Source organism: Eleutherodactylus coqui, chromosome 4 (assembly GCF_035609145.1).
Source record: "Eleutherodactylus coqui strain aEleCoq1 chromosome 4, aEleCoq1.hap1, whole genome shotgun sequence".
Classification (NCBI taxonomy): Eukaryota; Metazoa; Chordata; class Amphibia; order Anura; family Eleutherodactylidae; genus Eleutherodactylus; species Eleutherodactylus coqui.
Window position 1 is genome coordinate 76,675,199 of NC_089840.1, and position 17,224 is coordinate 76,692,422.

The 17,224-nt window shown below is 46.7% G+C and overlaps 1 protein-coding gene across 1 annotated transcript in view; it reads left to right on the forward strand.

The window, feature by feature from the left end:
* The first annotated feature begins 6,784 nt into the window (after window positions 1-6,784).
* The window catches only part of DPH1 (diphthamide biosynthesis 1), a 233,998-nt gene continuing 223,558 nt past the window's right edge, over window positions 6,785-17,224 (forward strand). The window contains exon 1 of the mRNA XM_066599694.1: window positions 6,785-6,972. Within this exon, the coding sequence (XP_066455791.1) occupies window positions 6,852-6,972 (121 nt within the window). The 5' untranslated portion in view covers window positions 6,785-6,851. The remainder of the gene's footprint in view (window positions 6,973-17,224) is intronic.

Sequence of the window (17,224 nt, forward strand, 5' to 3'; positions counted from 1 at the left end):
TTGTGCACCATTTCAATGGGCCCGTCTGCATCCTTTTTTACGTGCGCAAAAAAACACAGTGTACTTGGGCGCATAAAAACATGCCGGAGCATCCGGTCCTGCACATTTGAAACGTATTTGTCCAACCAAAATGCGCTTACACCCGTGTGAACGAAACCTAACAGTGACGCCTATAGTGTCAGCAGTTGTAATAGTGGCCCCAGTAGCAAAAGTGACCCCCATAGGGGTCCCAGTAGTAATAGTGACGCCCATAGTGGCCTTAGTAGAAATTGTGTTCCCCATAGTGGCCCCAGTAGTAGTAGTGACCCCCAAAGTAGCCCCAGTAATAATAGTGACCCTAGTAGTGGCCACAGTAGTAATAGGATCCCCTATAGTCTCCCCAGGAGTAATAGTGACCAGCATAGTGGCTTTAGTAGTAAGTGTCCTTATATTGATGGTCCCGTAGTAATAGTGAATCCCTATAGTGGCCCCAGTAATAATAGTGACCCTCATAGTGGCCCTAGTAGTAATTGTGTTCCCCATAGTGGCCCCAGTAGCAGTAGTGACTCCCATAGTAGCCCCAGTAATAATAGTGACCCCCATAGTGGCCCCAGTAGTAATAGGATCCCCTGTAGTCTCCCCAGTAGTAATAGTGACCCACATAGGGGCTTCAGTAGTAAGTGTCCCTTATATTGATGGTCCCAGCATTAATAGTGAAACCCTATAGTGGCTCCAGTAGTAATAAGTGACCCCCATAGTATTCTCAATAGTAATAGAGACCTCCCTATTGGCCTCAGGCCGGGCAACATCCCTACAGGAATTCCACTCACCCAGCCTGCGATTGCTGACTGCTCCCCCTGGCGTCTGTGCTGCGTAGAGGTCAGCATACTCTGACGACGGGGAAGAGAGGTCAGTGGTCAGACTGCACTGCCACTGCAGGATCGGACCTATAGGCTTGGTATGTAGAATGGTGCATGGCCGTCAGGCCACATAAAATAGGGTGGCAGGCCTTGTGTTTGCCATGTGTTCCTGCGTAAAAGCACAGGAGTGATAGTCATTGGGACATCTTTTGGGCACCTATGCACCAGCAGTTATTCCTTTAGTGCACACTGCTTCTGCACTTTAAAACTATTTAGGAAAGCGCAGCAGACTGCACTTTCCTATACACAGGGGTAGCGCAAAAATATTATGCAGTATACTTTTATTTTTACAATGGATCTCTATGGATGATGGACGCCACTATATAGCTGTCCCAAGCCTCTATTGGACATATATGTCCTGAGTGAATACGCCCAATGGTACCGCAAGTACAACATAAATAGAAAGCCCAAGTTACATATTTTTAACTATATGATACATTATGTGAAAAAAATATATATTTCTAGACTCGGAAAATCCGTTTAGCACAGGTTTTGTGACAAATACACTTTAATAACGGCACATGTGTTACTTTTCTGGGAAAAGAGCTTTTGATTATATTACTCGGCATTGGCCACTTTGGAGCTACAATCTTCACCATGTATTTTACAGCAATTTTCTATAATACCTTGTAATACGTAGCAAATATAGCCCTCCGGAATAGGAGCATTCACCTCAAAGCCGCTGCTTTCCACAATTCCCTGTTTCACCCTTATCCAGCCACATGCACATTGCCAGCTCCATTCTCTGAGATCAGAGGTGAGTGCACAGCTATTACCTAATAAATGGCGAGGAGAGGAGCCGCGCAGCGCAACCCGTTACAGTACATTCTTATAGGCAGGGTTCACCTGCCATTCATTGCAATGGAGAGGTGACTGTGCATGTCACAAGGTTATGTTCAGATGTTGGAGGCTCCGTTCGACGACTCTACTGCATATTGAGCGCCATGAAATGCTGGTGGGCGTAAAGGAAACCCAACAGACCCCATTATAGTTAATAGAGTCTATCGGGGTCCATTTGTGCCGGATCCGGCACTTCCGTTTTTTTCACTGTTCGGCTGCTATGATGCAGCTGGACAATGGATAACATTGGCGCTATGAAGCCGTATTTGTGTGTGTGTCATTGGGAAACTAATGTCCAAAGTAACAGTATTCAAATAGCCAATCAAAACCCCCCACAAAGGTGACATTTTCAGAATACTACTATGAGGGTAAATAATACTAAAAAGTGGAACTGCTGTTCAGTTACCGCAGTGGTTCTCAAAGTGGGGTTCACGGATTAGCATGCTTTTACACCTGTGCCCGGGGTGTCTGCTTTCCTGTCCTTTTTGGGGAGCAGGAAAGGGGAATCCCTGCAGCGAATGGCTCCGTCACAGGATGGAACTGAACAGAGTGGGGCGGACCATATTGATTATAATGGGTCCGTTTGGTTTCAACCCAGCTGTCCGACTTTTAGGCAGAAGAAAAAGCCCTGCATGCTGTGCTTTTTGTTCCGGTATTTTGAGTCGGATCTACAACAGAACCTGCGACCGGAGGTTCCAACCCTGATGTGAAACCAGATTTAGTGGTCCCGGTGGATTTCTCAGATAGGTAACGACAGGAATATCCCTTAGGCTTTATTCACATAGGCACATAAATTGTTTTTACGCCCGGCCGATATACGCGACCACCTGAGCCATTGGTTTCCAATGCATCCGTTCACATGGGAGAATATACAAAGCGTCAAAATGTCAAAAATAGAACATACGCAACCGAAATATGCGCCACACATTCAGGAACAATCTTTTGTCCATTATGCATCAGCAGCTCCCAGAGACTCCTATGGCAGCTGGACAAAGAAAGGGGGGGAGGCATTTTAGCAGCGTCCAACGCTGCAAAAAACGTACAGGTGCCTCCTGAGGAGTTTTGCAGAGCGAGGGGTTTCTGTGGTTCACGGTCATGTCAATGGGCGCAAAAACGCTGGCTGTGATCGCGGGAAAAATGATAAACCATGCCAATAAACGATGTGGACGTGAAAACGTAAAAACGCCTATGCTTGTGTGAAAGAGCACTTAGGCTGGTATCACATGGCCGAGAATCTTGCGCGAGATTTGTGCGTTGTGAGACTCACAAAGCTCATCCAAGTATTAACTTTATTCTTTTGAATGGAATCATATACATGAACGTGCGATGCGTCAAAAAATGTGTTTTATCTTTTTGCCTCCCCCAGAACGCATCGCCCAATGGAGCAGCAAACACATTGCACAAGTGTGATGCACAGGTTTCCCATTGAAAACAATAGGAAACACTTGCCAATCCTCTAACACACCTGGAGGCCGCGCCGGAGGATGGATGTCACAGGTGGCTCTGCGATCTCTCCCGCCAGCGGCACCAGCTTGGCCTAGCTCAATCGCTCGCAGTGAACAGAAACGTAGCATTAAAGGATATGTATGTTACGTGACGCCAGCACCTCTTCTAGTTTGCTATTCACAGGGCGCAAAATAAAGAGTCCACAGTCCAATAATGAGTTTTCCAGAAAAATAATCGGAGGTGCATGGTTTTGTCGCAGCAGGAGACCCGTTACTATACGCCTAGTTCAGCGCAGGAACGTCCACCACCTCCAACTACATTTTCTTAAATCCCGCTTACTAAACTTCGCCTCTCAACTACCCAAGTCGTTCAATCACATCACTCACACAGTTAAAGGGCCACACACACAAGAATCACTCACAACAGTCCTCCACATAGATCCACAGCTTCAGCCATGACAGAAATGCGCAGAGAATAGAACCCATTGATGCGATAGGTTCGTTATCAGGAGCTTGTTTTGTACACTTATATGCGTGCAAAAAATAGGTCCTGCTCTATTTTCTATTTGCACACCAATGGCTGCATAGAAGTCTATGGGAGATGCGCAAATATGCACTCGACATGCGCGCAAATGCGCAATGCGATGCACATTGCACATTTTAAAAGAATACATCTCAGCCTCATCAGGCTAAATAGCCTTTTAAACCACAGAAGCGGCGTGTTATGCGTATGTGTGAACTATGTGCTGATAGATGCGCAAATCAACCTCGTTTATAGCGCAAATGTGTTGCGCTGAGGTGAGCGTATTTACACATATGCTCATGTGAAGCTGCCCTCATTCTGCAAAATCGTTGCGCTCATGTGCATGCAAATACAAATATGCTTGTGTGAACGTTTTTGCGCGTGTATTCACATAGGAAAGAGGTGATTTCTGCAGAAAGCAAACAGTTCTATTCTCACTGCAGTGGCCAGGCATGGTATTACAGCATAGTTGCCACTGGGGCATATCTACTATTCATGACCTGTCCTAAGGTTATAGTAATAAATACTAGTATAGGCCAGTATAGTTTACAGCTGGACAACCCCTTTAACTGTGTCCCTTGTTGGTCAGTTTAGTCTGACATGTTGGTTGTGGGATCGTTCATTTTTGCTAAATTTATTTACTTAGTTTAGCAAAAAACGCTTCAGTAAGATACTAGGTGGAAGTCAATAAAGACATCTTAAAAGAGTTGTCCATCTGTGAACTATTAATGGCTTGTCCTCATGATAGATCATCAATAGTTGATTAGTGTGGGTCCTCTGAAAAAGACCCCCCCATGATAATCTGTTCTTTTCCGACATGTGTGTGCACTCAGCTTATTTTTGTAGAAAGCAGACAGCTCTGTTCCCACTGCAGTGGCCAGGCTTGGTATTGCAGGTCAAGTTTCTATTGAAATAAATGGGAACTAGGCCTGCAATACCATAGCACAATGACACCAGCCTGCCAAACTGCTGATCGCAGGGGTCCCGGATGACAGACCCCTGCCAATCTACTTTCGATGACAAATTCTGAGGACAGGCCATCAATAGTTTTAGCTAGACCACCCTTTAATTGTGCCACAAACACTGCATTTTTTGTGTGTGTGTGTGGGGGGGGGGGGGGTTCACTACTCCTGTTTTTTGGGTCAGTCGCTATTTTTGCAGTTGCAGCAAGCTGATGGTTTGGCTTTATTTCTGGTATTTTCACCTACATTTCTCTGGAAGACATGAAAATGTCAGAAATAATTGTATGTCAAAAATGTGTGATTGAAAAACAACACAAACCCCAAAAAACTTGTAAAAAATGCATGCACTTGTTGAAATCTCATGGCTTTTTTTACATGCGTATTTTGGAATAAAAAAGTAGCACAAAAAAGTGTTCGTGAAGGATGCGTCGGGCTGCGTTCACACTGCGCCGCAGCCGCATCATTTACTGCAGAGTTTGACAGGCAAGGAATTCACCTTCCCATCTGAAGAGATGGAATCCACATTGAATCGCCGCTTCCACGAGGGCTTATATAGACGAATGTGAATTCATCCAGTCTTGCATGCGTGAAAATCACGCCCACAAAACGTGATGAAACAAAACTAGAGATGAGCGAGTATACTCGCTAAGGGCAATTGCTCAAGCGAGCATTGCCCTTAGCGAGTACCTGCCCGCTCGAGACAAAAGGTTCGGGTGCCAGCGGCGGGCAGGGAACTGGGGGGGGGGGGGGGAACAGCGGGGAGATCTCTCTCTCCCTCTCCCCCCCCCACTCCCCCCTGCTGACTGCCGCTACTCACCCGAACCTTTTGTCTTGAGCGGGCAGGTACTCGCTAAGGGCAATGCTCGCTCGAGCAATTGCCCTTAGCGCGTATGCTCGCTCATCACTAAACAAAACCTTTGATTTCAATGGTTTGTTTTGACTAACGTGATTCTGGCGCCATCTTTCTCACACGTAGTTTTTCTTTCTACCGCGTGCAGTAGTCTGCAAATAGGCATCATTTGTTCTGCAAAAACGCTGTGTTCCTGCGCACGCAAATACGCATACACTTGTATGATTACGGCCTAAGGCCTCCTTCAGACGGGTGCGCTTTCGCACATTTTTGTGCATATAAAATTTGCATGCGCAAAACACGGGAAATAGAAGCCATTGATTTCAAAGGGTTCCTTCTCATAAACGTGTTTTGCACATGCAAAAAAAAAAAAAAATTGGACCTGTTCTATTTTCCTGCGTTGTGCACAGCGAAACTGCCCTGGAAGGCTATGGCAGGGGCGAAATTACGCGGTAGAAGAAGACAGCTGCACCTCATTAGGCTTTAATAGCCAATCAATTTCACGGAAAAGGAGTGCCACGCGTGTGTGAACTGTCCCTGCGCACGCAAAAAGTACAGTAATGAGCGCTGACACACGTGCAACCCCCTTATTACCGGGCTCTTCAAGCATCATTCATGCGCAAATATGCTGCACTGCGGAGAGAATTTGCGCCAACGCTTGTCTGAATCTGCCCTGATGGACATGCTGCCATCTTGTCCACTTTGCCGCTGCTGATGGTCCATGGAAAACCAGCCCCATGTGAACACGGCCTACGGGCGCATTCACACAAGCATATGCACTTTACGTCCGTGAAAAATGCCTTTAATGTGCCTGTATGTGTGTCGCGGTGCGTGTGTGCTATTTTCCACACCGTCTCCTAGCAACGTGTAAATAGCGCAGCGAATAAACCCGTCACATCCATATCGACTGCACTTTGTTATACTTCCATAGACTTTCATGGCCTCTTTTGGTACGTGAATATGGACCAAAATAGAACGCGGCGCCATTTTTTTTTTTTTTACACACGTAAATGCGTAACACCAATTTAGTTAAATGGATATGTATTCAGTCAGTAGGAAATACGGACAGGAAATATGTTGGTACTCATGGGCCTACAGGGTTCTGGCTCTTGGACCGAGTTATATGGATGTCAAACAGAGACTTGAAGGAAAACAGACTGAGAAAGCTGTTCAGTAAATGATGAGATAGAGACGGTGACACACGCTGTCCACTAGGGGCGCTCATCTAGCTGGACGGATAGTGCGCATCAATTGCTCGGCCTGCAGCTTTTGCTGTCCGTGCCGGGATCGATTCATGCTGCCTTTTCGTACACACGTGTGTTTCCAGCTGTGATGGCGGAACTGACAGGACGGGAAGGGGCAGCAGGAGGAGGAGGGGGCCGTCATGTAGAGGAGCGGGATGGAGCTGGGACCGCGGCTGGGGCGCTGACACCGGCGGGGACCGGCAAGGCAGGTGAGGAGCCGCAGCTGTATGTGTGTTGTGGCCGCATGGCTCCTTCCAGGGTATACATGGCTGACTCGTCCCACTGTGCCAGTTACACTTCCGTGCTGTACTGTATGGGGGGGAATTAGCAGCTTAACCCCTTGGTGGCCGCCCATACTCCTTCCCACTGCCCTCACTAATGCGCATATGTCTTTTTTAGGGCGTGTTGGTGCGTACAATACGCAGAGAATAGAACCCATTGATTTCAATGGCTTTGTTCATATTTACGTATTTTGGTTGCGCAAAAACACAAAAAAGCAGTAGTTTCATGTTTTGGGTTTTTTTGCGCACTAAAGGTCCCCATAGAAGTCTATGTTGGGTGCGCAAATGCGTGATGTGCTGCGTAATTCTGCAGGAAAAAGACATCCGGGACTAATGAGCCATTTCAATTGGTGCATACTGTTTGCTGAGGGTAAATGAACATGCCCCCCGGGGGCGGAAGAAGTACACCAATACATACGCAAAAACGCAGCTCCAAGGCACGCGAAAACACGCATGCGATTGTGTGCAGGAGTCCTTAAAGGGGTTGTCCCACGGCGAAATCAAAAAATGTTTTTTCTACATACCCCCACATTGTGTTCCGTTAAAAACAATCCCTTTATTTAAAAAAAAAAAATCGCTTACCTGCATCCCCGTTCGGGCAGTTTCTTTTAAACATGGCCGCCGGTCCTTTCCCAAGGTACACCGCGGTTTTTTCCCATGGTGCACCGCGGGTCTTCTCCCATGGTGCACCGTGGATTATCTTCTCCTGTCTTGCGTTCCACTGCCGATTACAGCCACCTAATTGGCTGATCGGCACCACGTGACGGAGGCGGAGCTACGATGGCGATGCGCAGACCAGCTCTCCGGCGCGAGCACGCCGGAGCGGCCCCATTCAACAGAGCAGAAGACCGGACAGCGCAAGCGCGTCTAAAGAAGCCAGAAGATGCAGAAATTAGTCGGAGCCATGGAGACGGGGACGCTAGCAACGGAACAGGTAAGTGAATAACTTCTGTATGGCTCATAATTAATGCACGATGTATATTACAAAGTGCATTAATATGGCCATACAGAAGTGTATAACCCCACTTGCTTTCACGGGACAACCCCTTTAAGCCGGCTTCACACAGACGTATTTGCGTGCAATATACATTAAGGGTTCACGCTTTCCGCTCGCACTGTATTTTATGCACGCATTTCGCTTGTGCAAAAACATGTTCTGTTTTTCTGCATATTTGTGCACCAAAGGCCCCCATAGAAGTCAATGCAGGGCGTGCATGTCACAGGTACCTGAAAATGGTTCCAATGAAAACTACAACTCTTGCTGCAAAGACCACTCCCTCACAGAGATCCGTTGCCAGAAAAAGGAATATGTTCTCAGTCTTCAGCCCGACGTCCACGGGCAGATTTGATTTGCAGGTGTCCCGTGATAAGATTCGCAATCAAAGCCGCCCGTAGGAAAGCATGGGCGTGCGCACCTGAATTAAAACATGCAGATTTGTCTTCAGGATTCCGTATGCGGAAAACAAATCGCAGCATGCTCCATTTTAGGGCGGATTGCGTGCGAATGGCTTCCATTGAAGTCAATGGAAGCAGTCTGATCCGCAGCCTGTCTGCAGTTGACACTGCGAACGGGTTGCGGATTCCACAGGAGTGCATGTTCACCTGCCAGCACTTCTGCACACATCCGCAGTACAGAAAAAAAACCACCCAGACAGGTATGTGTGTTCGTCGTCTGCGGTCGGATTCTGCTGCAGGCTCTCGCCCGTGGACAGGCCCCCTGTCCATGAGCGTGGTTTTGCCGGCGGTAAATCACCGGCGAATCACGCTGTCTGAAGCTCTCCATAGCGTTGCTATGGAAAGCGCCGTCCCCGTGTCCACAAGCAGAGGATCATTGCGATTCTCCACTCGCGGCTGGCAATTTGCACCATGCTGCAAATTGCCGCGATTCTCCGCGGTCAGCCTGTCAAACAGGTTGACAGCGAAGATCCGCCGTGGGATACCGCAACGCCCATGGGCAAGGGGCCTTAGAATGCGCCGATGCAAAGTCAATAGTTTTTCTTAAAAATTTGTTTTGATTTTACACAAGTAGTAAAAAAAATAAATAAATCTACAGTATCTGCTGGTATATAAATATATTATCACACTAAGGCTAGCTGCACACGGCCATGAAGGGCTCCGCCGCAGAATTCCGCGGCGGAGCCCGTCACGGCGTCCCCCCAGAGAACCCCAAACTTACCTGCAGATCTGGCGTCTGCACTCCCGCATGACGCTTCGGCGTGACGCGCCCGCCGTGTCACATGACGCGGCGGCGGTAGGCGGGGAAGCGGTTTCACGCTATCTTCCGCTGTGCTACAGTGGAAGATAGCGTGACGGATGGGCTTCCATTGACTGCAATGGAAGCCATCCGCGCGTACACCCGCTGAAAAAAAAGAGCCGCGGGTGAGGACAGATGATTTCACGGTGCGGAATTCCACAATGGAATTCCGCACCGTGAGCACTGAGCTGTTAGGTTAAATGGAACCTAATAGCTGCAGGCAACGCGGCGGATTTTTGCTGCGTATTACGCGGTGGAAATCCGTCCGTGTGCAGCCGGCCTAATCATGGTGATCCAGGCAGGAAAGTCAGCATGATGTTTTTACCGATGGGTAAACACCATGAGAATAAGGGCTCCTTCCCACGGACGGATTTCCGCCGCGTAATTCCGCTGCGTTGCCCGCAGCTATTAGGTTCTATTGAACCTAATAGCTCAGTGCTGTAGAGAAAAGTATGGCAGCAAACCAGGTGCAGATAAATGATGCAGAGCTTTATTCCTCCTCAAGTCACAGATACATGACATTTCGACACAAAGTCTTTTTCAAATGCAATGAAAGCAATGGTACAACAGGGTATATATGCAGTCAAACAGCCAATCAGTTGTTAATTGCAAATTAGTACCTCATGTGGAGGGTTTAGAATCAATGCATGGATACTTGTGGGCACTTCTGGCATCAGGCGTCGTCATGGAGAAAGTCATGTGATAGAACGTCATGATGTCACGACGTACCACGCATAGGGGCCTCATACAGCGTATCTACACTGTCACGTGAACACACGTCATTGAATGTGCCACATGTGCGCATCACAATAAGCGCTTCCAAATAGGGCGCATAAATTAATCGCAAGCTTGCGAAAAAAGGCCTGCGTGTCAAAATGTGCGTTCCAAAGCGGGACGCATAAATACTACGTATTCAATGCGAAAAAAGGTCAAAAAAAGCCCAAAGTGTCAACAAAAGTCCATGCATTAATTAGTCAAATACAAAAAATAATTCATACAATACAGGAGGAACAAGGGCAAAACACAGAGCAAACATCCAAATATCGCAATGTATAGAAACATAACAAATATAACAGCTGGGATTAGTAGCACCAAGGAAAAAGGTGCATAATGTACAAATCGCTACAAAAACGCAGCAGAAACCGCTGTATATGCATATGTACAAAATGTGTTTGCAAATAAAGGATGTAAGTCTCCATGTGTGGCTCCAAGTTCACTCCGGTAGATTCCAATATCTCAAACGCATATATATTTCACCACTATAACAAAAGAAAAAAGTATAAATAAGCAAAAATATGACAAACATATCAAAATAAATACCAAATACAAAAAATGCACAAATAAAAGTAAGACAGATACAGTGAGGTTCAACAGCACTATAGATATTGCGTGATATTGTAATCTATATTGAGGCCACGTGGCGTCAAAGTGTCTAAAATATAGATCCAGCGGAGTTCTTTTTTAAGGAGAATTTTTTCACGATCGCCACCACGTGAGAGCGGGGGCACACAGTCGATCACCCTAAATCGTAGTTGACCGACCGTGTGACCACTCTCCACAAAATGGCGCGAAACAGGTAATGACAGGTTCTTAGTACGAATAGAGCTTTTATGTCCATTAATTCTAGTACGAACTTCAAGCGTTGTTTCTCCTACGTACTGCAGTCCACATGGACAACACAAAAGGTAAATTACGTAAGAAGAGGAACACGTGAAGAAACCTTTAATCGAGAAAGCAGCACCCGTTGATGAATGGTGAAATTTATCACCCTTAAGCATATTATTGCAGCAAGAGCACCCTAGGCACGGGAAATTTCCCGAGCGGCGGGGTGCTAATAATGTTTGCTGTAATCCTGATTTCTTTTCATACAATGAGTGTACCAAGATGTCTCGCAAGTTCTTACCCCTTTTGTAGGACATCATGGGGGGATTAACAAACTCCTCAATGTTATTGTCGGCCATGCGTAGCAATGACCAATGTTTTCTGAGAACAGCAGATAATCGTGTACTTACAGGATTGTATACCGATACAAAAGGGATCCGTTTTGGACCCTCCACCCTGGATCTAGGGGACAACAAATCAACACGTTGAACATTAGTCAGTCTTTGTGTGGCCATAGTGATTACATTTTGAGGATATCCACGTGATAGAAATTTAGTGCACATCTGTGACAAACGAATATCAAGTTTGTGGTCAATGGTAACTCGTTTAACCCTAATTAACTGGCTCCACGGTAAAGACCTTACCATGGAGCGAGGGTGAAAGCTATTGTATTCTAGTAAACTATTACGGTCCGTTTCTTTAACATAAAGATCGGTTTCCAATCTACCGCCAACATTGGTTACTAGAACGTCCAAAAACGCAATTTTGTTTCTTGAATATTTCAAAGTGAATTGGAGTTCTGGCCAAATGCCATTTAACTCCGAGTGGAATGACATCAAGTCACTCTCATTGCCACGCCACACCAAAAATATGTCATCAATATACCGGTGCCAGGAGACCACCATGGGCCAGAACGCAGACGCATACACAAACTCTTCCTCAAATCTGTTCATGTAAATATTTGCGTAGGTAGGCGCTACGTTCGAACCCATGGCGGTCCCCTGGCACTGCCTGTAGTATTTGCCTGCAAAAAGAAAATAATTTTTTGACAGAATAAGTTCAAGTAATGATAGAACAACATGTTCGCATTCGAGAGATATGTCAGACGATGCTAGTTTGTATCTCACTGCCTCTAATCCCTTCTCATGGGTAATTGAGGTGTACAACGATGTCACGTCAAATGAGGCCAGAATCACATCGCCTGAAATAGTCATTTTACTCAGGATCGTTAAAAAATCACTGGTGTCTTTAACATAAGAGGCACCCGAGGTAGCAAACCTACGCAGTACCTTATCCAAAAAAATTGATGTGTGATTAAATAATGATCCCCTCCCCGAGACGATCGGGCGTCCGGGGGGGTTGGAACGCACATTTTGACACGCAGGCCTTTTTTCGCAAGCTTGCGATTAATTTATGCGCCCTATTTGGAAGCGCTTTTTGTGATGCGCACATGTGGCACATTCAATGACGTGTGTTCACGTGACAGTGTAGATACGCTGTATGAGGCCCCTATGCGTGGTACGTCGTGACATCATGACGTTCTATCACATGACTTTCTCCATGACGACGCCTGATGCCAGAAGTGCCCACAAGTATCCATGCATTGATTCTAAACCCTCCACATGAGGTACTAATTTGCAATTAACAACTGATTGGCTGTTTGACTGCATATATACCCTGTTGTACCATTGCTTTCATTGCATTTGAAAAAGACTTTGTGTCGAAACGTCATGTATCTGTGACTTGAGGAGGAATAAAGCTCTGCATCATTTATCTGCACCTGGTTTGCTGCCATACTTTTCTCTACATACTTGGATTACTTTGGAAATTATTTGGATCAATTTCCTTGTGGCGATTGCAAGTTACCAGTTCATCCCTTATTGGGTTAAGGTTGTGCTGTCTGCAACTCTGCTTCTCTTTAATAGCTCAGTGCTCACGGTGCGGAATTCCGCACCGTGAAATCACCCAACCTCACCCGTGGCATGCTCTATTTGCCGCGGGTGTACGCGCGGACGGCTTACATTGCAGTCAATGGAAGCCGTCCGTCACGCTATCTTCCGCTGTAGCACATGTGACGCAGTGGGCATGCCATGTTACATGGCCGGCGCGTCACGCCGAAGTGTCATGTGGGAGCGAGGACGCCGAATCCGCAGGTAAGTTTGGGGGTCTCTGGGGGGGTGCCGCGATGGGCTCCGCCGCGGAATTCCGCGGCGGAGCCCGTCACGGCCGTGTGCAGCCGGCCTAAAACCTCGAGACAATGGTGGAAGTTCTGAGGGGTTTTCCATCCCCAAAAAACGTAATAAAAGTTACACAACACATTAAATGTACCGCTGACTGGTGCCATTGGAAAATGTAACTTAAGAGACCCCTCCCCCCCTCACCCCCAAACCTCTCATGTGGCTTTGTCAACAGTTTATGGCTCTTGCAGTGCGACAATGACAATTGCTCAGTCCGTAGAGCAAAAAATAGGCTCATCATTAAGGGGTTAAGATCGGAGTACAAAAGTTGCAAATTTTGGCGCAAGCTTCTTTTGTCAAGAAAAAAAAAGACTTTTTTTATTTTAATGTAATTCCCCGCTCCTGGAGAAACAAAGATGGCCGCTGTGCCCCAGTAGTCTAAGTGCTCGTATACACCGGCGTATGCAGGTGTCAGTCACATAATGCGCAGCATATTTAAGCAACTGAAAATCGCATATCTCCTGTGTATTTCTGTTCTTTTGCGTGGAAGACGAACGCAGAATGGTCCATTGTTTAGTTGTGCAGATCCGCAGTGAACAGTCCCGTCCTCCACTGATCTCCGAGGGCCGGCAGCCATTTTTCCTGTAGTCTAATTTCTTAATGTTTGTCTCTTGATATTTTCCAGCTTGCGAGAAAATCACTTTTTTTTTTGAGTGATGCAAGAGTCAAAACGCACAATAATTTTCTATGGTTTTATTCCCGTTTGCAACGGTTTCACTCGTGCGATGTGGAGTGAAAAAAATAAAATGAACGCTGCCTGCCCTATCATTCTGCGTCTTGCTTTTTTTTTTTATCTCCCATGATTCCCTATGGAACCTCCTTTTTAAAATTGCAAGGAGCAGCGATGTTTTTGCAAGAAGCCTCGCTGGCGCTCAGACATCTTGTGAGCAAAATTACGATATTTTTTTTGGACGTGTTTTTTTCCCGGTGATATCGCGATCGCCACTGTGAAGGAGCCCTTAAAGAGATGCTGTTTGTATGGCTGATAGTGTGAAGTCCCAAGAGAATTAAAGGGGTTTTCTGGATGTGCAAAAAGACAAGGAAATTTAAATGAACCCATTGAAATGAATGGGATCTATTCCCTGCGTATTGCGCACACAAATACGCTTGTGTGAAGGAGCCCTTACGGTAACGCATGCTTGACTGTTTTCTGGCACAATTTGCACCAAAAAACTTGCATTTTCCATAGTAAACTTGCGCATTGTGCGGTTCACGTAATGGCGCCTAGTAACGAAAACCGCAGAGTTGTAGTTATCAGTCATTGCATCCTTCAGAGAAGCTTCTCTCGACCTCCTCCTATACAACACAGCCCGTCCGTGACTGTAACCGTCCTGATATATCATGCCATGTACATACGCGATATGACATAATGACCGCGGCCCTTTAAGGCGTTCTCGCTAAGCAGCACAGATGGAAGACCTTTGCCACCGGTGTGATGGTTTCCTGGCGCCGGTTCATCATCTGGAAGTGCAGATCCCCGGCTTCCCTTTAAACACCGATGCGCTTGTATTGTAGTGAATGGTTTTTATTGATATACTTGTCTAATAAAAGTGGACTTGGCAAATGTTCACATCCGCTGGACTATCGAAGGATAGGAAAGAAATTAATACAAGTGGCCTCTGGTACGTAGGGGCCATGTCTCCCAAGGCCCTCTGTACCGGCAGTGCGCTGCCGCTCCTGCTACTCCAGTTATTACCTTTCCCATCAAGGAGCACCAAACATTGAGAAATGCTTGGAAATTCTTACAAAAAAGGATAAAATAGGGTAGCACCTCCCAATAGAAGTCTATAGGCGCACGTCAAACTATGGCTGCAACATACATAGAAGCAGAAACCAGAAATGGCAACAGCACTCATAATATATTTACTATCAGAGGTATACATGTAATCAGTACTCTAACCACATTAAATAATGCAAGGTTCTTGGTATATAATGTGATCAAATCATATTGGCCCATCTACCAGTGTCCAGGTGACCAAGCTCTCAGATGGGTCCTAACTAAAGAGGTGGAACGGAATGGTGGCAGTAACTTTTAGTTTGCCATTTTTAACCATTTTCTGCCCCCTTGCCTAATTAGAAACCCCTTTCAACAACTTGACAAGGACGCGTAAAGAATTAATTTCCAGAAACCAAAGATTAAACCACCTGGTATTAGCGTTAGGACTAGAGGTGAGCGAGCATGCTCGGTTAAGGAAATTACTCGAGCGAGCATCGGCATTTTCGAGTAACTGCCTGCTTGCCGAAAAGATTCGGGGGGTGGCGGGGGATCTTTCCCCTCCACTTCCCCCGCAGCCCACAGCTCACCTCCGCCACCCCCCGAATCTTTTCGCTGCTCTGGTTTTTGGAGCTGATGTAACCGCTGCAGCCAACCACCGGCTTTAGTGGTCTCAAGCCATATACGACTAAGACCAGTGATTGGCTGTGGTAATCATGTGCGTATACAGAACGTCACCACTGCCGCCATGGTAGACCCAGACCAGTGAAAGGAACGGAAGCGGGGCATAGGTCATGGGGCAGAACGGAGCAGAGAGTACAACTTAGTTTGTTAGTCTTTAAAGGGGTTCTACTAAGATTACCATTCATCCTCCATCCACAGGATAAGGGATAACGTACTGATTAGTGGGGGTCTCACCATTGAGACCTCAGCCGATCTGAAGAATGGGGTTCCCGTGTCCCCCTCTACCTGTCACTGCCAAACTGCCTATTCCCCTTCAGTGACATGGCTGAGCATGTGCAGTCAACACTCCATTCCTTTCGAGTGCCACTCGGTTATCTCCGCCGTCCCATTGAAAGCGAATGACACATTAGCGCACTTTTGTATATTTCTGTAGTAATAGTATTACAAAACTAATCCGTTTCCGGCAGCGATTCCATATCTCTGCCTGCATGACGGAACAGGAATCTTGGTGGCGGATGTTGGGACACGTCATGTAGATCATTGAGCGTTTGGTAACTACGTATGTGACTACGCTAAAGCTGCTGTTCCGTGAGCGCTTGCATCATCCTGGCGGTTCCTAGTATAGTGCCGCCCAGCAATAACTCGCGTAATAACGGTCTAAGGGAGCTGTTACATGATGACCCGTAGACCAACCGCGCACATGCGCTTTTTACCGCAATTACCGCGGCGGTAACGCTCACATTGATTTCAATGGGGCCTCGCAGAAATGCGCTTGATCACAGCGTTTTCTAACTCTATTTACTGCTCTATTTTACCGCATTTGGCGCACCTCATCAATGATGGCGTACGCTAAGACCCGCTCTTGGAGGCCTTTCAAAAGGAAAGTAAAAACACGTCAAAGCGCCGCAATCGAAATCCCGGTGTTTTGCCAACATCACGTGTGCGAGCGGCTTTAACCCTTGTGTAAGACCTCATGTCCACGGGCAGTTTTTCACCGCTTGTTATGTATGCGCTGCACGGCCACGGGATACGCAGTGAATGGAGTCAATGAAAGTCAATGGATTTTAAAATGATCAATGGCGACGCGCTCTAGTCTACCGCGTATTACACGCGTGTCTACCGCATATTACACGCGTGGAGCCCTATTGATCTCTATGGGTGCTTGTGAATACGCAATGCAAATCGAGAGCTTACACAACCGGTTGCGTAAACCCTGTGCGTGAAACGCATGTTGCTAGGATACATGTACGAAAATGGAGAAAAATGCAGGAAGAAGTTGTTGCGGTTTATTTGCGCATGTTTTTAAAGATGGTTCCTACTCAGTAAATACACAGCCAAACGTGCGCAAAACAACGAAAAGATATACAATCCGCAGCAATTTCCGCATACGCCCGCGGACATAATGCCTAGTAGTGCTAATTCTGAGGCTACAAGTATAGCTTGGAAGTCATCGGTAACCGCGTTCGCTACTGGCGGCCTCTAGCGCGCACGTAATGGCGGCCAATGATGATCCGGACAGTCCGTCATGTGGGTGGTTGGTGTTTTGTAAATCACATCCACTTCCAGCCGTACTTTTTTATACAAGTTTTTCCCCTTAATTAAATCTTCCGTCTCCTCCACAAATGATTGCTAGACTGGCAGGCGTTGTCTGCTGCTCCTCCAGAGCGTTAACAGACCGGAGCCCCCTAT